Below are 25331 nucleotides of genomic sequence, written 5' to 3'. Positions count from 1 at the left end.
GGCAGTGGTGCAGAGTTTCAACAAAACAAAACTCAAAAGTGCCTCAAATTAGGATATATAATCTGTTTCAATCACTTGGTTATAGTTTTTGACCAAACCTTGTTATAGGGAGGGCAGCACAGGTTAGGGGGCCCAGTCTCTAGCTTCCTCACATATTATCTGGATTCAGCCGGGACAGGTCTAAATAAAACAAAATAAAATCATCAGAACTGTTTTTCTTCAAAAGATACATTGATTGTTCTTTTGTGACTGAGTTCTGTTTATCATCATATATTAAAAGGTGATTTGTAGTAAGAAAAAATATTTCTCAACAATATTTTTATAATAATTTTTATAACTTTAAAGCTGAAGAATTTATTTTGAAATATTTGACCTAAATCAAAGTTTGACTGATTTTTGAATATATGTTAACAGGGAAAAGCTCTGTTTCATTGTGGCTTTCACTACACAAATGTTCCCAGTCTGCAAAACTCCAAACTGAAACCATTCAATATCAGACTCAGAAATCTGTTCCACTAGCTGAATCTGACTGCTAAAACAGAAATACATTCAAAACACAAAACATTTCATTGGCTCGAGATGGGCAAGGACCGCTTAGAGAGATCACAACGCATGCCAAACAGATCATAGTGAATATATTCGGAATATCAAGAATTTATCAGACAGAGTTATACTATTTCTGACAACTTCATGGTAGGTACCTTTCACAAGTTCTAGGGGTTCTTCCTTGAATAAAATGCTCACAATGAAACTGGATGAACGGAGTTACTCTCAGCCTCTTGGCTTGGGTCACACAGTACTTGTCAGAATTTTTAGTGTCTGAAAATACTGATGCTACTGAATACTTCCTTCAAAATCAGAGCTTTCTCATTCTAATACTAATCAAACTCAACCACTTGGCAGCACCCTGACTTCTCTTGCTTCCGTAGCTTATTATATTCATTACCTCACTTCAGTCAGGTTCTGGATGACTTGTTTCTATTCTAGGTAGAGCCTGTGTAAGAACGGTTTAATCATACTAATAAGGATTGGCCTGATTCTCCCATCCCAATGCTCATGTAACTTCCATAGAGTCAAAATCCCTTTCAAAGTGCCTTCATCTTGAAAATTCATGTGCTGTCCATAGGGGAATACCTGTACACCTTTAAGAATATTGGAGGGTTTGGGTTTTTTTTGTTTTTGTTTTTTTGCCATTATTATCTTCTCAAAGCAAATAGAACAAATGGTGCATGTCATGCCCATCTTTTCCAGACAAGAAATCTCCATAAAGTACTTAATGGGCCAACTGGAAAATGTTCTAACAATACAGTTTTCCCTGTTTTTTCAATTTACTACAGGTGGGTAATCTCTGAAAAACCCAAGACGGTGAACAGATTGAATCACTTTTAACAATTTGAGTCTTGAATGAATTCCAAAGTGCTTAGAGTCAAGCTGTTTTTCCTTTAACTAATACCTCAAATAAAGATTAAATAATTTTTCTTTGAAAATTGGCCCAAAGTACTGGAAAATTATATGCTTTGGAAAACCACATTCATTATAAAATGAGCTTTTAGGCATTATAATTACTCTAATATTTTAACTGGTGTTGCCATAAACTTGGGAGCAGGGGAGTGTCTCTTCCAGTTTTTCTTTGGTATGCTGAAGTTCTTTAAAAGAGACACAATTCTAATAAATTGATAAATTAAAACATAACTACAATATTTTATTATATACATATTATAAAGGAGCTTTGAAAAGAAAAGTTGCAGACTTTCAATACTGAACACACTAAGGTATTTTTCAATCTTATAATGGGCCTTGGAATTCTAGTTTGGTATAAAGTCTATCACCAGTATGATAAAACTACTCCAAATTTAGTCCCAACAAACATTTTAGACTGAACCTGCCATCAACTGAAAACAAAGGTCAGGAAAGCAAAGGTATGCATATGCCTTAAAAAGATGGTATATAGTCCATTACATTATAATGCATATAACAAAATAAATCAAAATATAAAGCTTGACCAACTAGCATGCAATCCCTAATTGAGATTTAATTTTAGCAAACCTGAAAACCATCCCCTTTCTTTTCTTTTTTTTTTCCCATTTCAGCCTTTATTAATAAAACAGAAAAATAACTCAAGGCAACTGCTTTGTTCTTGCTTCTGATCTGACCATATACAGAAGTGTTCTTTATAAGCACTTAACTTTCAGTATACAGACAGGTTCCATCAAAAGTGGGATATTGCAGTATCTAATAAGGTTAGGTAAATGAAATTAAAAGGAGAACAAATTAAATATGAAAAATCACAGAAGTCTCCCCCTCAAATATCAGGGGCTTCCTATGACAGTCTTCAATGTGTTCATCAAGATCAATCATATTGTACAACCCCCAAAGGAAAAAACTGAGGGAACTCATGGGTAATTTTCACAGCTTCATTGTATAGTCCAAGATCAAAAGGATGGTTATCTTCTTTAAACTGGACATATGATGCACACATAATGGTTGCCTTGGCCGTTACTCTTCCAACTACTTCCACGATTCCAGAGATTTCTTCATCAAGGGGCTCCATCAACTCAATGGTTCCATTTTTGCCTTCTCCATCTGAAAGAATAAACATTTTTCCAGTGGGATGAATCTTTTCCAGCCTCCCTACGAAGCAGACCGGCCGGTCGATGAACTGAGCTAGCATGCTGGCGTTGACACGCGACCTGGGCAACTCCATGACATCCGCCATGGTTGCGGTGCGAGACCTGCGGCCAGCAGGAAACAGACTACTGAAATTCTGCCAACCATCTCCTTTCTAAATATGTATATTTAAATGTCTTCAAATTTTGCTTTGGATTTCCATTGCTAATGAGCACAGCTAAAACTACCTCTTACTTCCTTGACTTAAAAATGGCAAATGCTAAGAGAAAGATAGATTACTGATTCTGGACATAAATGAAATAGCATTAGCAATAATGCCCAGTCGATTTATCATAGTGTATGAAGAAAATGTACTCTTTATAGTCATCTTGTATCAAGGAAAAGCTTTCAATCAAGCCATCTCATTCCACCATATGCACAGGAAACATTTATTGTCATAATCACAAGGGTCAATGAACAGTGTAGAAACCACATTCTGAGGTTAAACGAGCACAGACCTTGCCATCTCTTTCAGGCTGACAAATTCTGGCCAAACTTACGTTGATTCTAGAAGAATGTTAGCTATCGAGAAGGCGGCCCAGAGATAATTTACCCTAGCAGTTGCTTTGGAATTTGAACATTAGAAAAAAAATAAAATAAAATTTGGCACCTGTGTTGTATAAAATGCACAGCTACAGAAGAAAATCTCATCTTTTTGTAAAAACTTCTGTTTCTCCAGTTGCACGGCTTGAAAGTGAATCTGCGTACCAGAAGGTTGTTCAGGATTATGAAACTTAATGCATATTACCACAAGCAAATATAAACATTTTTAAGGAAAGCACAAGGCAAGAGACATGAAAGACCATATGTTTTCAATGCTTTCCATGTCAAAACAATAGCAGTCTCCAGAAAATAACTGCTAGTCATAGTGAATTATTTCACCAGATAGCCTCCAAAAGTTACTTGGAAGAAAGTACGGGGCACTCCATGTACCATGTAATGGATAAAAATAGATTTCCCCAGACCAAACATATTATACTCATGAATTATTTTATTGGTCATAAGACTTTATAAGGTTCTGGAGTTTTACTGCTCATGGGTTAGTGGCAAAGGTAAAAATAAGATAAAACAGAGACTTAATTCTCTGGAAAATGTTTCTCAGTGAGCTATGTAAACTTCTTTTTGAGAAACTACTATTCTTAAGACACAAAAACAAACAGGGCATTTTCCTGTCCCAGAGGCTACAATGATTTTTTTCTCTTGCTGAGAGTCTACAACATTTAACAGGTCCATGCTGCTTTTGCGATGCTCCGTTTTGAAGTTCAGACACACATACAGAGAACAAGAACAAATCAGCTTGGGAGAGGAGGGGCTCAGGTAAAGGTTCTATAAGGCCTTCCAGCTCTAACGTCCCCCAGGCTACCTTTTAACCCATATTAAAATACTGCTCAGGTGACTGGATGGACTGGGACCACACATGATGTGTTCAGCCAATCATTCTTCCTCAGATGGCTCTAGAAATGGCCTCTTGCATTGCAAATCACTTTCCAAATAGTGATACCAAAACCCTGCGGAATGAGTCCTTAAAAACAAAATCTCTATTATCAAAGGAGCGAGCCGTGCCCTAGAAATAGTCACCCATACTAAAGATAGGGAAAGAGGAGGGAAAGCAAAATGGAAGGATTCCTCACTCATGATTTTGGTAGGATTATTTGTCCCTTCCAGAATTTTCTTCCTAATCTTTTTATATTTTGAAGACACACAATTTACTTCCTAATCCTTCTACTTAGCGAAGACTTACTATGTACCAGACCCTTTGTGAGACGCTTACTGTATCTTATCTCATCCAATCTTTTCAGCAACCTCATATACACCTTGACACACAGAACAGACTAAATAATTTGCAGGGCCCAGCACAAAATGAAAATGTGGGGTCTGTGGTTCAAAAAGCAGGTACAGGGGCGCCTGGGTGGCTCAGTTGGTTAAGCGACTGCCTTCGGCTCAGGTCATGATCCTGGAGTCCCGGGATCGAGTCCCGCATCGGGCTCCCTGCTCGGCAGGGAGTCTGCTTCTCCCTCTGACCCTCCTCCCTCTCATGCTCTCTGTCTCTCATTCTCTCTGTCTCAAATAAATAAATAAAATTTAAAAAAAAATTAAAAAAAAAAAAAGCAGGTACAAAGTGTCATCACAGACACTAAAATAGAAAGACTTTACCTTTCATTCATGGTCAATCTCTCTGGGGTTTTTTTTGTTTTTGTTTTTCTATTTTTTCCTTCCTTCCTTCCTTCCTCTCCCCCCCTCCTTCTTTCTTTCCTCCCTCCCTCTTCCTTCCTTCCTTCCTTCCTTCCTTCCTTCCTTCCTTCCTTCCTTCCTTCCTTCCCTCCTTCCTTCCTTCCTTCCTTTCTTCCCTCTCTTCTATCCTTCTTTCTTGTTTGCTTGCTATTCAATGTTAGCTCCCCTGGGCTGAGGGATGATCTGGTCAGCTCAGTGGCTTACAGAGCCAGGGCCTCACCCATCACATGGAAGGTGCACACATCTACATGTGGACAGCTCATCAGCTGACAGGTATCCCCTCATACCAGCCACCCAACACACACATGGTGTCTCAGTTGCAGACAGGAGTACTCAACCAGGCATGTTCCCTCTTACAAGCTCAACACCCCAGCCCAAGAGATATGGGTTTTACTAGTTACCTGGATTGGGAGTGGGTAAAAGGCTCACCCCCACATGTGCAATGCACCAAGCCCAGCTCTCCTCACCTGTGGGATGGGCAAGACCTTCTCCTCACCTGTGCCCAGGACCCTGATGAAGGAGGAGGACCCGGGAGGCCAGTCACAGTCCAGGGGGCAAAGGAGCCAGCAGCTAAGAGCCACCTTGAGATGGCAGGGAGTCAGTTGGGAGACCCCAGTCCTTCTCCATTGTCATATCCAACTTCACTTATAAATCTCAAAATTAAGATAAAATAACTAAGAATTTTAGAATGATGACCATAGAACCTGAAATCAAGTGGGAGACCCTGCTGAACATGGAGCTCTGTGTGACTGCACTGGTCACGTGCCCATGAAACCAGCCCCGCTGACCCCCAACCATCCCCTCACTCTAAGAACCCCACCCACTTCCACCCACCCAACTGAAGGCATGCGGTTTCTTAGACAAAATACAGCAGATGTAATATCCACCAAGGGAAGAAAAGAATAATTTTTTTTCTCTTATTTCCTTTTTTTTTTTAACAAACAAAGATACTGATGGCGAGAGAGCTTAAGGGACACCCAACAATGATGCTCCCCATGGTTCGCATGTGGTGGACCTGGGTCTAAAAGCAGCATCCGGGGCCTTTCTGTTATATGGAGCTGCCACATAGCTAAGAGGGGAAAATGCATGATGAACACTTCCTAGTAAACATCTTGATATCTGAAATGTTACAACACTACTTATAATATTGACTTTTAGGGAAAAAATAACCAAACATCCCGACACTTTTAGCAGATGTTTGTGAAATATTCTCCTTTCTTGTGTTATGTTTTTAATGTGAATGCAACATTTATTAGAAAAGCAAGAGTATCCTTGAAGCTGGCCATTATTAACTTGTTAATGATTCACATATGGTATCACTTATAAATGATGTTATCTCACTGATTTATATTTTAGAAATAAGACGTACCTAATTGTAATCTTATTCTTGTGACAGTTTCAAAATGCATTGTAAATTTAATCCTTTAATGGTCTTAAAATGCACATGCATGTCATTATATAAGCCAATGTATTTTAGATAACTTTTTGTTTTATTCTTTAAATTAATATTAATCAAAACATCAAAAAATCATAGTACAGAAAATTTGGAATATAAGGAAAAGAAAATAGATCACCCATAACCTTTCCTGTCTCACACACAGTTTTAATTGTGGTGTATTTTCCTCCTAGTATTGTTATATAAGCCACAATATGCAATCACACTGCAGTGCTTTGTTTACATAAAAAGGAAAAATCTAAAACCTAAAATAAGAAAAGACCTAGCTCTCCTCACCTGTGGGATGGGCAAGACATGATTTTATCATTTTACCTAAAGACAGAGACATGGACTTGATCCTTTTTAAAGATTCTTTCTATATGAGAACTGAAATTATAACTTCTTAATTTGAAAAGTACCAAAGAGAAAAAAAAAGCAAAACTCTCCCAAAGTTCACCTTAGAAGTAAAATTTTCTCCCTATTCCAACCATCCAACTCTATCCCCTAGACTTAATTACTCTTAGAGTTTGGTGTACTTCTTGTCCCAAATTTTCCAAATCTAGATAGACGTGTATAGGTGGACATGAATATACACATGAACTGTTACAAAATCTGAATCATACCACAATCTGGTCTGTAACTTTATTTGTATTATTTGTATATTCAATAGGTTATAACCTAAACTGGTACTAAAATGTTAAATCACAGTTTTGACCTGCTTATGTTTATAAATGTCTATCTAAATAAGTAAAGCCTAAATGGCTAGGATATTTTCAAGTCAGAAAATAACATTTCTCACACTGACCTATCTAGAAGTTTTTTTTTTTTTAAAGATTTTATTTATTTATTTGAGAGAGAGAGAATGAGAGAGAACACATGAGAGGGGATAGGGTCAGAGGGCAAAGCAGAGTCCCTGCTGAGCAGGGAGCCCGATGCGGGACTCGATCCAGGGACTCCAGGATCATGACCTGAGCTGAAGGCAGTCGCTTAACCAACTGAGCCACCCAGGCGCCCTAGAAGTTTTTTTAACATGAAGACTCTTTTATTAACTCATCATCTACAGGGCAACCTTCTTAGACAAAAGTACTCTGCCTACCTACCCGCTAACTTCATTAGACCTTCATTTATACCTTTCTGGTAGAACTTACTGCAGATTCTTTGTGTTACAGTTAAATACATAAATCTTCTTAACTAAACTGCAAGATACTGGAGAAAAAATAAACCTAATATAACTTGTTTCTCCTGTAGTTATTAGGATAATGTCTTGTACAAAATATGCTCATAGTTACATGTTTGTTGCTCAAACAAGTGCATGAATGACTGATCTGATTTACTTCAAGTTGTTTCACTAACCTTAGTATTAGTTTTGCACTAATCAGTCCAGATTCTCATACAGTGTTTCGTAGTAACTAATATTTGACATGACAAATTAAGTTCAGTAAGTGAGCACTAATGAGACAACGAATGGACCCATATAACCATCAAACTTGAAGCTTTATTCTCTATCCTGATCATGAGCAGGGAAGTTTCATTAGGCACTATAGCCCTTGTTTTTTTTTTTAAGATTGATTTATCTATTTTAGAGAGAGAGTGGAAGAGAGTGTGGGGGTGGAGGTGGTAATGGTGGGGGCAGAAAGAGAGGGAGAGAGAAACTTCAGCAGACTCCCCCCTGAGTATGGAGCCCCATGCGGGGCTCAATCTCACAACCTTGAGATCAGGACCTAAGCCAAAACCAAGAGTCCAAGGCTTAACCAGTCGACTGTGCCACCCAGGCACTCCCATTGTAGCCTTTTAAAATATCTTCTTACATTAGATCCTTTGTAACCTAGTTGAGTAGACCAAGATAGTAATAAGCTTCTAAAGAGTTGACCCTTTTTAATCTCTAGAATTAATCAACTAAATCTTTTTGTAAAATTTTGAATTTACAGTTCTATCAAAGGACATACATATGTAATAGATACATAAATGCATGTCTTTGTGTCCATTTTGGGCTCCCTATTCTTACACAACCTTGACCTGATAAATAGTGTTTTCCCTTGTCTGAGTCCCTATTTCTTTCAGATTTTGCTTATGCAGAGTTTCAAACATACACAAGACAGAAGAGTATAATCAACTCATCCACAAATTTTAACAATAATTTGGCAGATGTTTACAATCTGAAAAGTGACATAATTTGTTCCCAGAGAATCATACAACAGCTCTTGTCAAGATCCTTTTCAAATGCTAGACAAGGCTCTCTGTAAAAGTAAACAGAACGAGAGTCACCTCAAAACAAATGATCCTCAGGAAGTGAAAACTGGAACCACATGTGCACCCTGAACTACAGCTTTCGCACGACAGGCTTTCTACTCAGGCATCTTGTTTGCAAAACAAAGCGGTGGAATACAGAGTGAGGAGCAGAAAAGGCTGCATGTGATGAAGGCTCTGGCACGCCCTGAACTGCCCAACACCCTCCAGAATGCACAGACAGGGCACAAGGTACAGTCCTTGCCATCGAGGAAGTCGCACATGGATTTGTAAGAAATGATAAGCTAACCAATTACCAGAAGAAATGGAAGCATTCATTTAATTACAGTGGTGGTGAATCACTTATTTATATTCTATGCATCTTATTTTTTTCAATCCAAGTAATAATTTTCCTTATTTTCAAATTACTAAGTGACATATTTGTGCTAGATACATAGTTTGGTAGAAAATTCCAACTTTCCCACCTTTAACTATCAACAAAACAACATAAAGCTCAAGAAAATCTCATGGAGTACATATGCTACCAATAATCTTATTATTTCTGTTGTGGCCCCGCAGTGATCTTAGCAAGCTAATATGTAAAGAACACGTAACTTCTTTTTAGCTGGCTTATCTACAGCAAAGTGTTACAGAAACTGTGCCTCACCTTATCTCCTTTTAGTACCACAATTCACTCCGACTTGCGTAGATGGGAAGGTCGGCCCACTGTTGGAGAAAAGGGAGGTACAGAAAAACAGAACGAAATCATGAAACTTACCCCAATTTCTCATCCACATTATGAGGTGTGGTCTGAAGACCAAGGGCACAGGCATTCCCTGAAAGCTTTTAGAAATGCAGAATTGAAGGCCTACTCAATTCTGTTAAAGCAGAATTTGCATTTCAGTAAGATCCCCAGCTGATCGATATGACCATTAAAGTTTGAGAAGCACTGTCTTAAACTTCCTTTTATCTCTGGGCTGTGTCCATGGCACCACAACACAATGAACAACTGTGTTATTTTGCCACATCTCTGATAACATGGTCTCTCCTGATTAGACAATCAGGTTTCACTTACCTTTTTTTTTTTAAAGATTTTATTTATTTGAGAGAGAGAATGAGACAGAGAGAGAGAGCACGAGTGGGGGAGGGTCAGAGGGAGAAGCAGACCCCCTGCTGAGCAGGGAGCCCGATGTGGGACTCGATCCTGGGACTCCAGGATCATGACCTGAGCCGAAGGCAGTCGCTTAACCAACTGAGCCACCCAGGTGCCCCTCACTTACCTTTTTTGAATGATCTATATGCTCATGGATGCATTTGATTTAGTAATATTTTGTATATAAATCTTGGACGTAAAGACTAGCCCTTTTCCCGTGCCCCTTTTCAAAGTTAATACTTAAAGTTAAGACCCTTGATTTCTAGAAATCAGAAGTCTCAGCTCCACAAGAAAATTATTTCACATTTCCATAGCAATCAACAGACTCACCCGCGCCACTCTGTCTCAGCAAGTGAAGAGTAAATATCAAAACCAAATATTAGATTGAATAAATGGAAATATTGCCATTAGCATAATCTAACCCAAGACATTATAAAAACACATACACACACAATTTCGTGGCATCTTTCATACCCATTTCTTATAGATAAGATATGAATTTAATCTTTAAAAGCTTTTGTTTTCTAAATATCTGCAAATTACTTTTAATTGGAGAAATACGAGAAGGTTAAAGTACTTCCCATTTTTATTATATTGGGCCCTTCAGTAAACTCTGGCTTTTAAAATTATTTAAAATGTTAATGAAATATTTTTTTACTTCACTATTCCTACATACCTTTTGACTTAAGTAACAATTATAATACAAATATACAATTTAGCTTTGTCCTTGTATCTGGGTTAGAATACATTGCCACAAATATCTTTTTAATCCACAGAAGAGTTAACAAATCTTTCCCAACTTTTATTAACACACAAACACACACACACACACACATACACCTGATCTCGGTAAACTAATAGTTTCTTTGGAAAACTTCAATTTGGAGTGGAAATGAGATTAAGTGGCAGACCAGAGGAGAGTTTGGCTTGGGTAGTAGTGGGCAAAGGGCAGATCTAAATATTAGGCATGTGGTTGACTCTAGGATGGGGAGTGGGAGAAAGAAAGGGAGACAACCGTCCCTCCTCTTTCTTACCTCCTCCCCTATTCCTCCTCTACCACAACCACCAGCTCCTATACTCTTTCCTTCACAGATCAAAGGACTCCCCTCCTCACCACCTAGAAAAGGCCAGAAAACATCTTCTTTATGCTGTTCCCAGTAATTAGCCACCGGCAGATTATTAGGGACTATCCTTTTTTTTTTTTTTTTAAAGATTTTATTTATTTATTTGACAGACAGAGACACAGCGAGAGAGGGAACACAAGCAGGAGGAGTGGGAGAGGGAGAAGCAGGCTTCCCGCGGAGCAGGGAGCCCGATGCGGGGCTTGGTCCCAGGACCCTGGGATCATGACCTGAGCCGAAGGCAGACACTTAACGGCTGAGCTACCCAGGCGCCCCAGGGACTATCCTTAAAGACAGAAACATCTAGTGGTCTCAGTTTTAAATTAATCACACTCACGTTTTTAACAGAGGACACAAAATCACAGGTATGATCTTAGTAGTTAAGAACCTCTCTAAAGTTTTTATTAGAATACATATCTACTTAATATGTTTGATTCAGAAATATAAGAACAATCCGGCATTGGACTTGGCAAAACTTAAACTGTTTGAGAAAGGAAGATGCTGGAACAACGCAGACCCAGGACTAAGAAATGAAACTAACTTCATCATGGTTCCCGAGGACATGGGCAGAAGTCTAAATGAGACCTTCCAAAAAGGGCATGAGAGGCCCATGTTAGCATCCATAAGCAGTGGGGTTCAAACCGTGGTAGACAGCAAGAGTTCTAAGTAGGGACAGTCTTTGAGGACAACCAGGTGGTAGCATTCTTCTGAAATATTTTTCTTATTTTGGTAAGTGATTCTATTTGGGGAATTGGAGCATAGATACCTGAGGCTCTGATAATAATTTCTCATAGTTTTTCCTAAGAAATACTTGGCACCTTTCCTCCTTTTGCTTTTCGAATTATGCCAAATCCATCTCAAATTTTAGTTTAAATTCTCTCCTTCACCCTGAGATCATCTTGACAGCCCCGCATGCTGCAATGAGGTGTTTCCTCCTCTTGACAGACCCATGTGTTTTTCATCACAAGCAATGGTGTCAAAAAAATTATGTTCTTCAGCATTATTTGTGAAGTCAGTGTTTCACTTCCCTTGTTCATCTTTCTGTTCCAAACTCCTGACTTTCAAAAGCAAGAAGTTTTTTTTTTTAATTCTGTCTGTAAACCTAAACTGTTCCATTTCTGTTTGAATTAAAATTTACAAAAAACATATTCTACATATTTTTCTCAGTGGTATCATTTTCTTCTTGCTGTATTAGAAGCATGTAGAAGTTGGTGGATTGTAAGAATTTTAATATATCTTGTGATTTGCCGTGGAGACCACAGTTTTTTTCCCCCTAAAGCTAATGCCAAGGATCACCGCCATTGTGTAGAATGTGGGAAGGTTCTGCTGACAAGATCCTTATCTGACTCCAGAAGTAGTTTCTTCAACTTCTTCTCTGTGAAATAACATGTGCATTCACTTGCCAAGATTTTAACCTTAATATATGTTTTCCTTCACCTACTCAAACTATTTATTTTGTTTTTGTTTTTTGTGTGTCTTAACATTTTATCTAGGAGCTCTTCATCTTCCTAAATGAATTAGAGCAAACCCAGTTCACTCCTCAAGATGTTTTTGAACATGCTGTTGTTTTCCTCAATCACATGGTAGTAACATTTTTTACATACTCTATCATGTCATATTTTGGAGCTTTCCATATATCATCAAGCTTTCCATCTCTCCCAAAAGATTATATTCTCTTCAGAATATATCGTTTATTTTTAATGACCACCACCACCACTACTGAGCCTAACACACTGATGACATCAAATAAAGATCCAACAAGTGTTCATTGAATTACAAAATAACCAAGAGCTATTTCTTTTGTGGCCATAATTCTTTTAGCTCCAAACAGATTAAATACTCCAAATACTACTGCAAATTCTTGAGTAATAAGGGGTCCCTTTGAACTCTGTCTACCTCTTGGGTCCAAAAGCTATTAATCTTCTGAGTATTAGAAATTAGCACTGATGGGGCACCTAGGTGGCTCAGTCAGTTGAGTGTCCAACTCTTGGTTTTGGCTAGGTCATGATATCATGGGTTGTGGGACTGAGCCCAGCATTTGGGCTCTGTGCTCAGCAGGGAGTCTGCTTGAAAGATTCTCTCCTTCTACCCCTTCCCACCCACTCTCAAAATAAATAAATAAATCTTTAAAAAAAGGGGGGGGAGGACGCCTGGGTGGCTCCGTTGGTTAAGTGGCTGCCTTCGGCTCAGGTCATGATCCCAGGGTCCTGGGATGGAGGCCCACATCGGGCTCCCTGCTCAGCGGGGAGTCTGCTTCTCCCTCTGTCCCTACCCCTGCTTGTCCTCGCTCTCTGTTTCTCTCTCTCTGACAAATAAATAAATAAAATCTTTAAAAAAAGAAAAAAAAATAGCACTGATGTACACCATCCACTGAGCCCAAACTCCCTTAATAACCACAATAGCACTCCTACATCCTAACCAGCAATGAAACAAAATATTTCATTCACCTCTTCCTGCCATTATTTATAGCTCCTATTGTTTCCTGCTTTGGGGATATCAGAGTTTTAGGAATGCTATTTTAAAGCCTTGTTTGGATATTTCACCATCCCTTGATTCCTCTTGTTAGAAATTTTCTATTTCTCACTTAAAAAAATATTAGATTCCAAAAAAATAAGTAAATTTATTTTACTTATTCAAAATTATAAATCCCTGTGTAATATTTTGGTAATTTTACCTTGGTTTTCAAATATCTTTAAAAGTCTTTGCATAATAACAACAGGGGAAAAAAGGGTAACAGGTTCTTAAATGGGGACAGAGAAATAAAGCATAAACTGTCGCAGTTAGAATTGAAAATCAAACTCCAAGGTTACCATAATTCAATAAACACTAAATATCAGCAACATACTCTTCATTGAAAGCTACTTGTTATTCCATAAATCTTTACAAAAATTATTCATCTTTGAACTTGCAGGACCTAACACGGTGTCTAGTTTATAATATGTAAGGTTAGTTACATTATACACAGTATTGAATCAGGTACTAAGGAGAGTTATGACAGAAATTGAGGAGATTTATTTACTAAGAAATTTGCAGTTTAACACAGCTGTAATATGTAACAAATGTAACATACATTTTGGAGCATATATTAATAACACTGAATACAAAATTAGTTTCTTTATTGAAAAACTTCTTAGAACATTTAATACATTCAAGTGCACTGAAAAAAGTGGATAGAGTGAGCAGAATTACCCAAATTTAGCTGACCAAAAATTTCTTTCCCTACCCCTCCAGAAGAATACTTATTAATATCTTTCAAGAAAACAGTTCTCCATAAAAAACCTTTCAGAAAGTGATGGACTAATATAATAGCAGTGATGAAAACAAGATATAATTAAGCAAGGAAAGATTCACGGACAGAAGTACTGAAGTGAGTTTTGACATGTTTGGAGAAGATGGGAAAAGGCATCAGAAGGCAAGACTGACATCTGATCTTTGACTCTCATGTAGTAGAGATGCAAAGAGTTGAGTAGAAATTAGCTTGGCCATTGTGGTATCAGTCAACCAAATCTAGCAGGAAAGGAGTATTTAGGTAGAATTTACTAGAGTAGGTAAAGAACAGTCCCAACCTTTAAAACACAGATTCTACAAAGATTGTGCTTGTGGGTAGATTTATATCAATGTGATTATGGCTACGCATTCAAACTATAAAAACATGAAAATAAATGCAGTCTGTTACTTACCTTAGGTAATACTATTCTAGTACTGTGTCTTGTTACTTCAAAAGTGATTTCCCTTAACTGTTTGAGAGACTAAAGTCATCTTCCACACTGAGGGCCCATTTGGACAAGTTGAAATGCATTAGAGCTTCTGTACTTTTTCACCAGAAGGAAGAAATATGAAGTATGCAGGAGTTGGGGATTGGAAGAACCTAGAGAAAATCAGAGAAAAAAATGATAAATAATGTGATGCCTTGGGGTCATGCTGCCAGACAGTTCTAAGGATGGGTTTTGCTACACATACGGAAGAAAAATTAGATTCAGAGCTAACGCTGCTATTTTCCAGTAAAGCTCTGAGATTATAGGCTCTGGCATCTAAATAAAAATTTGAAATTAGTATGGAAAAAGAAACCACCCCACCAGTGGTCTGAATGGGAGTGGCCACATCTGGTGAGGCCTGCAGAGCACTGGGCCAAGCAGTGGTAGGCATCCTTGAGGCCAGTGGAGAGCAGGAAAGCTGTTTCCCAGAAAGGCATCAAGTGCAGGGGTTATAATGCAATCCCTACCCCCAAATGACTTGCTGGCAGCATGGTAACAAACATGAGTGGCCTTTTTTTTTTCCTCTTGGACATATGAGACATCGTGGAGATTTTTCAGAAATAAATGGTGCTGAAAATGGGTGGTCATGTATATGGAAGAACCATAATAATTTTTTTTCTTGTCAAATTTTTATTTAAATTCTAGTTAGTCAACATACAGTGCAATATTGGTTTCAGGAGTAGAAATCAGTGATTCATCACTTACATACAACACCCAGTGCTCATCACAACAAGTGCCCTTTAATCCCTATCACCCATCTGGGCCAGACCCCATCTGCCTCCCTCCATCAACCCTCTGTTTGGAAGAACCATAGTTATTTAGCATTCATGTTAATGAGACTGAATGTGAACTTACAGGTTGGTCAGACCTGGTAATACTTACGGAAGGTATAGTGTTTCTATACAGTGTTTGAGGACACACTTCTAGATCAAGAATTGCAAACACTAATGTCTATGGGGCTGTGCAATAAACCTAAGTGTGGGTAGTGGGCCAGCTGTGACACAATAGGTACAAACAGCTTGTATTCAAGCCAGCATCACTCTTGCTGGATGTTATGTTTTAAAACACAATCCAGGCATAACATGAGGGCTGCATAAAGCTAACAGACCCGTTTCACCTGTTTCACCTTTGCTCTCAGACTGTTTCACCTTTGCTCTGAGTGCTTCTTTTAATCCTTCAATTATTCCCCATGTCTTACAAATAAAATCTACTTTCACTGGCATGTCACCTAAGGGTCCATCATAATTTACTCTTACCACTTTGTCTTCATTTCTCATTGTCCCTCATTTATACTCTAGAATCCAGCTAAAAATACATGATAAATGAATAAATAATAAATTTCCTTTCCAAAACACTACTAAAAGCATGGATGTGACAAAACTTGCATAACTTCTCATCAAGAGTTTGATCCAACATTTCTCTGTGAAATGGGCAAAGACTATAGAGCAAGAATATGAACTAATTAATGCTACAAAAAAAGAACAGCTCTAATTCATTTGCAGTATGCCCTCATTTGGCTGAAAGATTTCTGTATATCAAAATTCCTGCTTGCAATTGCTCACAAAACCTTCCTGGTATCAAAATGGCTCTGCATTCCTCTGTAGTCCAGTCAAAGCTGGAGAAGCTGACGCTTATCTATAGACCGGGCTTGTGAATGCATCCCATAATATTGTCATCATTTCAGCATCACCTTCCTCTATGGCCCCAAGATTCAGTACCCAAAACTTCATTCCTATAGACCCTCTCCATCCTATTCAAACAGATGGATACTGAGGGCAGTCACCATCCCCAAATGACCAATTTCAATGAAGGCTTTCCTGGGATCACACAGCTACATACCTACAAAAATAATTACTGCCAATGTTTCTCTAGTTTGCCTAAATTAATAATAATTTCTGGCCCATGTCCTTCAGACTACTTTGTAATGGCCACTGAAATAAAATCCGTGTACCATAAAGAAAAGACCATAGATCTGAACACATTCTTCATGAGTGGTACCCATCACTGCAGTTAATGAGCTAGTTAGTAGCCCCCACTCTCTCTCTCTCTCATCAAGATGCTTTAAAAAAAAAAAAAAACTACTCCACTGAAATACAGCAAATTTATTTGGTCTAGTTCACCAAGACTCACATATTTCCATGGTAAAAGTTGCTTTTCTGGGTATCAGCCTAACACAGTTCAAAGTTGGATTTTGAAACATCATTTTTGGTCACTCTGATTTCTCTCACAATAATACAGATTGAAATATAGTATTTCCCTTAAAATCATTTTTTTTGTAAAAGTATTTTGAGTCCATGGTTATGTTGGAGAAAACCACCAATGATGAAAATATAACTATTTACCAATTGAGCCAGAAAACTAAAAAGATGTTAAATCTAACTTCTTTAGGTTACAGACTGTCTTCAACAGGAAACTGTGGAGACAACCACTCGGTCAGGCTCATCTTCCCTTTTTGCTGATGAAAACTCAGTTCAAGAACCTTCCTAGTTGCCTGGTGCAGATGCTGCCTCTTGATAAAGCAGTCTTCCTTCTTTGTAACTGCCTTGGGAGACGCTCCAGCTACATATAGTTAGTGCAGGGATGAAGTTTCAGATTCTTGGGTCTTGAAAAGCACTACAGCCTGCAGGATTTGAAAAGGTTACACCACAGTAACCCCTCTGATACAGCATGGCTGATTCCTCTCCCATTTAAAGGGTCATTTCAAATCCTTCTTATTTTTATGTCCCATATCCAACATCCATTTTACAAGCCAAGTGCACTAAATCTAAAAACTTCAAAGAATTGCAGGCTTCAGACGGAGCTTGAGGAATTACGGTATACAAATTCTTGCTTACAAGCAATGCTACACTTAAACATCCCCCCCAAATTAGCCTACTTTTAAAAGATCATCATAGAAAGATGTTCTCAGTTTGCCTAAATATCCTATTACAAACTCCTAGGAGGCTTCCTTCACAAAAGTTCTTTCTCACATATTATCTAAATCTTTCACATACTAGCACAAGTATGTTTTTTCTACTCCAATCCTTTGCTAACTCACCATCTTTCCTACCAACTTCCATTGGTTATTTCAATTGATGGCATTATTCTCTTCCTTCTCTAAGTTCCCAGAGTCTGTGTTCCCAGAGTCTCCAAGCTACTTCACTATGCTGTCTAGTAAGTGGGGTATAATGGAGACAACACTGAACAGAATCCTGGAAACATCTCCAGCATTGGTTCTGCTCAAAACAGATTAATGGCCTTAGATAAGTCTTTACATCCTCTTGAGTAAGATCCTCCTCAATAAAATGAAAGAAAGAAAATAAATTTATCAGGTTAGTTTATCATTTATTATTCTATAAGTTTATAATTTTTTAAAACTTGTCTATTGGTCCTCTGCTTTTACATTCCCCTCATCCTGCACACTGTCATGAAATTAAAATTCTCAAGATGCCATCATCTCATTATGAGGAAACTGAGGTTTAGAGAGAATAATTTCCACTTCCAAGGCCACATATTTCATAAGTGATGGACGCAGAACATATTCATGGCCAAGACTAGGCTCAGGCAGCAACGTGCACAGGGCACAAAATTTAAGGGGACACTTACTCTCTGGCTAGTGCAAGTGCAAGACTGGCTCCTAAAAGTGTACCCTAGATGCCCTGGCTTGCTATATTTTAGAGACATATGTTCTCTTAGCTCGGGAATTATGTGATCATCAGGACCTATAAACTTTATTTTACTATTATTTGTATCCTATTAGATATGAAAGGGCAAAACATTTTCTTTAAAAAGCACTTCCACTATTATTCATTTTAAATAAAATGAAGAAATATGCATCCTGCTTTACTTTTAAATACATGAATTCCAGAAGAGAACACGAAAATAGCAATAGAATAGGAGGAGCCTAGGCTCACCATCCCAAGAACACAACTAGATAACTATCACATCATCCTAAATACCTTAGAAATTGACCTGGACACTGACAGAACAAACTCCACAACTAAAGGGAGAGAAGAGGCTACATCAAGGAAGGTAGGAAGGAGGAGACATAGTTTAGGGGAGAAACGGATTGTGGGTGCTGCTGTGGGGAGCAAGCCACGGTTACAGAGATGGGCAACATGTTTCTTTTGTGAACAAGGAACACACAAGGAGAATGTTTCCCCAAAGCCATTGGCTTCGTGAGTTCTTACAAGTGGGGCTAAAAGCCTGGAGTTTGTTTTTTTTTTTTCACTTTGTCATTATGGTTTATTTAATCATAACAATACCACTACCACAGGTTCATTCTCTTGTATAAAAGATGGCTTTATACTTTGTTGCCTAATGAAACAGACCCTAGCCCCACCACACATACAGTTAATAATGAATCAGAACCTACCAACAGCAGTTCTTCCTTTTGTAGCTTTCCCTCCCAATGCATAGAGAAGAACCTGTGTCTGACCAACTTAGGAAGACTTATTATCTTGTGCTTCTTGTTAAATTCACAGGAGAAAGTTTCTTTTTTTTTTTTTTTAAAAGCCTGGAGTTTTAAAGGTCAGCAAGCTTGGCTGGGATAGAGCCCAGAGGGCACTGTGCTGCTCCAGGAGAGAAGGCAGGCTAACACTCCAGGGCAGATAGCATGCAAACAGCGATCTGAAGAATGCCTGGGGCACACAGTGGGGAGATTATTCACCATTCTCAGAGCACAACCCTGAGAGGCAGTGTTCACAGAGATACCTCTCCAGAAACAAAGGAGCTGGCCAGTGCCACTTCCCTCCCCTGCCTCTCAGCAAAAACACAGAGCCACCTGCAGTGGGAAGCAACTCAGCACAGACACTGGCTTCTTCACTTGTTTACACCACGACCCACATCCCTGGGCTCTGGTGGGACTGCCCTTCTCAGTCACGCTTGCCTCAGTCCCAGCACAGTGGGCCCCTTTCATAGAATACCAGCACAAACCCTGCCCACACTACATCTCCTGACCAGAGAGTTTTATAGAGCCTCAGTTCTGTTGGAGATGGTGACAGTTCTCATTTCACAAGCAAACCAAAGCACACTTAAACTCACCACATTCAGGCCAGGGACCAAACACTGCCCACAGCAGGCAAAGAGAGCCTCTGCAGACAACTGGCCTGAAGAATCTAACAGCCAGAACACAACAGCAGAGTGCATGCAGCATATACTGGAGACACTCCCTGAAGTACCGGGCCCTGGGCACTATATGATCTCTTCTTCATAAGGCCATTACTCTTAGGAGCAGGACACATAACTGGCTTTTCTAACACAGAGAAGGCAAAGACTTAGACAAAATGTGAACACAGAGGAATTTATCCCAGATGAAAGAACAAGATACGGCCCCAGCCAGAGGCCTAAGCAAAACAGATATAAGTAACATGCTTAATGGAGAATTTAAAGTAATGATCATAAGGATATGCACTGCGCTTGAGAAAAGAACAGAAGACATCAGTGAGACCATTACCACAGAGATAACAGAGTTAAAAAAGAATATATCACAGATGAAGAGTGCAATAAACAAGATTAGAAAGAGGATTGATGCAATGAGCAGCAAGCTGGAAGCAGAAGAATGAATGAATGACCTAGAAGACAAAGTAATGGAGAGCAGTGAAGGCAAAAAGAAGAGAGAAGGAAGAAACATGCAAATTGAGAACAGACTTAAGGAACTCAGTGACTCAATCAAATATAATAACTGTCATATTATAGGAATCTTAGAAGAAGAAGAGAGAAAAAAGAGGACAGAAACTCTATTTGAAGAAATAATAGCTGAAAACTTCCCTAATCTGGGGAAGGAAACAGACCTCCAGATCTAGAAGGCACAGAGAACTCCCGTCAAATTCAACAAAAGTAGGCCAATACCAAGACATTATAATTAAATTTGCAAAATATAGTGATAAAGAAAAATCTTAAAAGCAAGCAAGACAAAAGAAGTTAACTCACAATGGAAAACCCATAAGATTAGCTGGAGATCTTTCAAAAGAAACTTGGCAAGCCAGAAGAAAGTACCATGATATATTCAACGTGCTGAAAGGGAAAAATCTGCAGCCAAGAGTACTCTATCCAGCAAGGCTGTCAATCCAGAATAGAGGGAGAGATAAAAAGAGTCTCCCCAAAACTAAAGGATTTCATGACCACTAAACCAGCCCTGCAGGAAATATTAAAGAGGAAAGGAGAGACCAAAAGTGACAGTACAGAGGCAGGAAACACAAAAGCAGTAAAAACAGGGAAGAGGAGCAAGATGGTGGAGGACTAGGAGATCTAAATTTCATCTGGTCCCAGGAATTCAGCTAGATAGGGATCAAACCATTCTGAACATATACGAACTCAACAGAAGATCAAAGAAAAGAATAGCAGCAACTCTCTGAACAGAAAAGCGACCACTTTCTAGAAGGTAGGATGAGCGAGAACTGAATCGGAAACGATATTTGGGAAGATAGACCTCGGGGGGAGGGAGCCTCTGTCAGCTGCTACTGGCAAGTGATAGAGCAGCGGAGCACAAAATTGGAACTTTGAGAAGTCTGCTCCACTAAGGGACATTGCTCCAGGGGCTAAGGTGGGGCAGTGTGGTCTCAGGACCCTTGGGGTCACAGAAAGACCAGGGGTGCCTGAGTGCAGCAGAGTTCCCAGGTATTGGAACAGGGAAGCCAGTTGCAGAGACAGAGCCGAGGAGTGGGCTCTCAGCTCGGGGTTGCCATAAACCATGATTCACGGCACAGTCAGGCCACTTCTGTTCCAGCAGGGACCCAATAAGTGGCAGACCGAGGGAGACTCTGCTTCCTCCCCCCAGGAGGAGGAGCTGCGAGGGAGCACACCACAGGAATCAGCTGGGTTTCAAGACTCCACACAGGGTCGTGTGCCAGAGATAGAAACGCTCAGTCACAGGCTGGGTGAGCACAGAGTGCGGCTGGAGACCGGGGAGACAGAGTGATTGACTGCTTTTCTCTGGGGGCTCACTGAGGAGTGGGGCCCTGAGTAGTCGGCTCCTCCGGGGCGGAGATTGGGAGGCTGCCATTTTCACTCTCATCCTCCAAAGCTGTACGGAAAGCTTGCAGGGAACAAAAGCTACTGAGAGCAATCTTGAACAGATGACTTAGCCCAGCCCTAGCAAGGGCAGGGCAATTCCACCTCTGGCAAAGACATCTGAGAACCACTGCAACAGGCCCCTCCCCCAGAAGATCACCAAGAACAGCCAGCCAAGACCAAGTTTACCAATCAATGAGAACGGCAGAACTCCAGCACTAGGGGAATACAGCACATAGAATTCATGGCTCTTTTTCCCATGATTCTTTAGTCTTTCAAAGTTAATTTTTTTAATTTTCATTTTTTCTTTTTTTTTTTGAATTTTTCTTTTTCCCTTTTTCAACCAACATCTTGTCAATCCCTTTTTTAAAAATCTTTTTTATTTTTCATTTTTAGAGTCATATTCTATCCCTTCATTGTAGTTAACCTTATTTTTGATATATATATAAGTTGTTCTCTCTTTAAAATTTTGGGATACAGTTTCTTCTAAAAGACCAAAATATACCCTAAATCTCTAGTGTATGGCTTTCTTCTAGTCTCCTGCCTGATCACATTCTCTCCCTTTTTTTTTTTTAATTTCTCTTCTTTCTTTTTTCAACCAACTTCTTATTAATTCCTTTTATAAAATCTTTTATAATTTTCATCTTTACAATCATATTCCATCCCTTCATTGTATTTACCCTTATTTTTGTACATATATAAGTTTTTTCTTTCTTTAAAATTTTGGGAGGCAGTTTCTTCTAACAGACCAAAATATGCCCAAAATCTAGTGTGTGGCACTGATCTATTCACCAGCCTGATCATATTTGATCATATTCTTTTTTTTTTTCTTTTTCTTTTTCTTTTCCTTTTTTCTTTCTTTCCCTTTATTTTCCCCTGGTTTCAGGTCTCTTCTGATTTGTTGAGTGTATATTTTTCTGGGGTCGTTGTTACCCTGTTAGCATTTTGTTCTCTCATTCATCTATTCTTCTCTGGACAAAACGACAAGACAGAAAAACTCACCTCAAAAAAAAGAACAAGAGGCAGTACCGACTGCCACAGATCTAATCAATACAGACATTAGTAAGATGTTGGAACTAGAGTTCAGAATGGCAATTATAAAGATACTAGCTGGGCCTGAAAAAAGCATGGAAGATATTAGAGAAACCCTTTCTGGAGAAATAAAAGAACTAAAATCTAACCAAGTCAAAATCAAAAAGGCTATTAATGAGGTGCAATCAAAAATGGAGGCTCTAACTGCTAAGATAAATGAGGCAGAAGAGAGAATTAGTGATATAGAAGACCGAATGATGGAGAATAAAGAAGCTGAGAAAAAGAGATAAACAACTACTGGATCACGAGGGCAGAATTCAAGAGATAAGTGATACCATAAGGCGAAACAATATTAGAAAAATTGGGATCCTAGAAGAAGAAGAAAGAGAAAGAGGGGCAGAAGGTATATTGGAGCAAATTATAGCAGAGAACTTCCCTAACTTGGGGAAGGAAACAGGCATCAAAATCCAGGAGGCACAGAGAACCCCCCTCAAAATAAAAAAAATTGGTCAACACCCCAACATCTAATAGTAAAACTTACAAGTCTCAGAGACAAAGATAAAATCCTGAAAGCAGCTCAGGATAAGAGGTCTGTAACCTACAATGGTAGAAACATTGGATCGGCAACAGACCTATCCACAGACACCTGGCAGGCCAGAACGGACCGGCATGATATATTCAGAGCACTAAATGAGAAAAATATGCAGCCAAGAATACTATATCTAGCTAGGCTGTCATTGAAAATACAAGGAGAGATAAAAAGCTTCCAGGACAAACAAAAACTAAAAGAATTTGCAAATATGAAACCAGCCCTACAAGAAATATTGAAAGGGGTCCTCTAAGCAAAGAAAGAGCCTAAAAGTAACATAGACCAGAGAGGAACAGAGACAATATACAATAACAGGCACCTTACAGGCAATACAATGGCACTAAATTAATATCTTTCAATAGTTACCCTGAATGTAAATGGGCTCAATGCCCCAATCAAAAGACACAGGCTATCAGATTGGATAAAAAAACAAGACCCATCAATATGCTGTCTGCAAGAGACTCATCTTAGACCCAAAGACACCTCCAGATTGAAAGTGATGGGGTGGAAAACCATTTACCACACTAATGGACATCAAGGAAAGCTGGGGTGGCAATCCTTATATCAGACAAATTAGATTTTAAACCAAAGACTATAATAAGAGATGAGGAAGGACACTATACCATACTTAGAGGGTCTATCCAACAAGAAGATCTAACAATTGTGAATATCTATGCCCCTAACATGGGAGCAGCCAATTATATAAGGCAATTAATAACAAAATCAAAGAAACACATCGACAACAATACAATAATACTGGGGGACATTAACACCCCCCTCACTGAAATGGACAGATCATCTAAGCAAAAGATCAACAAGGAAATAAAGACTTTAAGTGACACACTGGACCAAATGGACTTCACAGATATATTCAGAACATTCCATCCCAAAGCAACAGAATACACATTCTTCTCTAGTGCCCATGGAACATTCTCCAGAATAGATCACATCCTAGGTCACAAATCAGATCTCAACCGGTACCAAAAGATGGGGATCATTCCCTGCCTATTTTCAGACCACAATGCTTTGAAACTAGAACTCAGTCACAAGAGGAAAGTTGGAAAGAACTCAAATACGTGGAGGCTAAAGAGCATCCTACTAAAGAATGAATGGGTCAACCAGGAAATTAAAGAAGAATTTTAAAAATTCATGGGACAAATGAAAATGAAAACACAACTGTTCAAAATCTTTGGGATGCAGCAAAGACAGTCCTAAGAGGAAAGTATATAGCAATACAAGCCTTTCTCAAGAAACAAGAAAGCTCTCAAATACACAACCTAACCCTACACCTAAAGGAAGCTGGAGAAAGAACAGCAAATAAAGCCTAAACCCAGCAGGAGAAGAGAAATAGTAAAGACCAGAGCAGAAATCAATGAAATAGAAACCAAAATAACAGTAGAACAGATCAATAAAAGTAGGAGCTGGTTCTTTGAAAGAATTAACAAGATTGATAAACCCCTGGCCAGACTTATCAAAAAGAAAAGAGAAATGACCCAAATAAACAAAATCATGAGTGAAAGAGGAGAGATCACAACCAACACCAAAGAAATACAAACAATTATAAGAATATACTATGAGCAATTTATGTCAGCAAATTAGATAATCTGGAAGAAATGCATTCCTAGAGATGTATCAACTACCAAAACTGAACCAGGAAGAAATAGAAAATCTGAACAGACCCATAACCACTAAGGAAATGGAAGCAGTCATCAAAAATCTCCCAAAAAACAAGAGCCTGGGGCCAGATGCCTTCACAGGGGAATTCTACCAAACATTTAAAGAAGAATTAATACCTATTCTTCCGAAACTGTTCCAAAAAATAGAAATGGAAGGAAAGCTTCCAAACTCATTTTATGAGGCCACCATTACCTTGATCCCAAAATCAAAGATCCCATCAAAAAGGAGAATTACAGACCAATATCCCTGAAGAACATGGATGCAAAAATTCTCACCAAAATACTAGCCAGTAGGATCCAACAGTACATTAAAAGGATTATTTACCACAACCAAGTGGGATTTATCCCTGGCTGCAAGGTTGGTTCAACAGCTGCAAATCAATGTGATACCATACATTAATAAAGAAAGAACAAGAACCATATGATCTTCTCAATAGATGCAGAAAAAGCATTTG

The 25331-nt window shown here is 38.8% G+C and overlaps 1 protein-coding gene across 1 annotated transcript; it reads right to left on the bottom strand.

Moving 5' to 3' along the window:
* Window positions 1-2066: 2066 nt before the first annotated feature.
* On the bottom strand, window positions 2067-2734 carry LOC110592270 (replication protein A 14 kDa subunit-like). Its single transcript, XM_044913345.1, has one exon. It carries the CDS (start codon window positions 2714-2716, stop codon window positions 2351-2353), a length of 366 nt encoding a protein of 121 aa, XP_044769280.1. The 5' UTR covers window positions 2717-2734; the 3' UTR covers window positions 2067-2350.
* Between the last annotated feature and the right edge of the window lie 22597 nt (window positions 2735-25331).

Source organism: Neomonachus schauinslandi, chromosome 3, assembly GCF_002201575.2.
Source record: "Neomonachus schauinslandi chromosome 3, ASM220157v2, whole genome shotgun sequence".
Classification (NCBI taxonomy): domain Eukaryota; kingdom Metazoa; phylum Chordata; class Mammalia; order Carnivora; family Phocidae; genus Neomonachus; species Neomonachus schauinslandi.
This window is presented reverse-complemented; position numbering and strand designations above follow the sequence as displayed.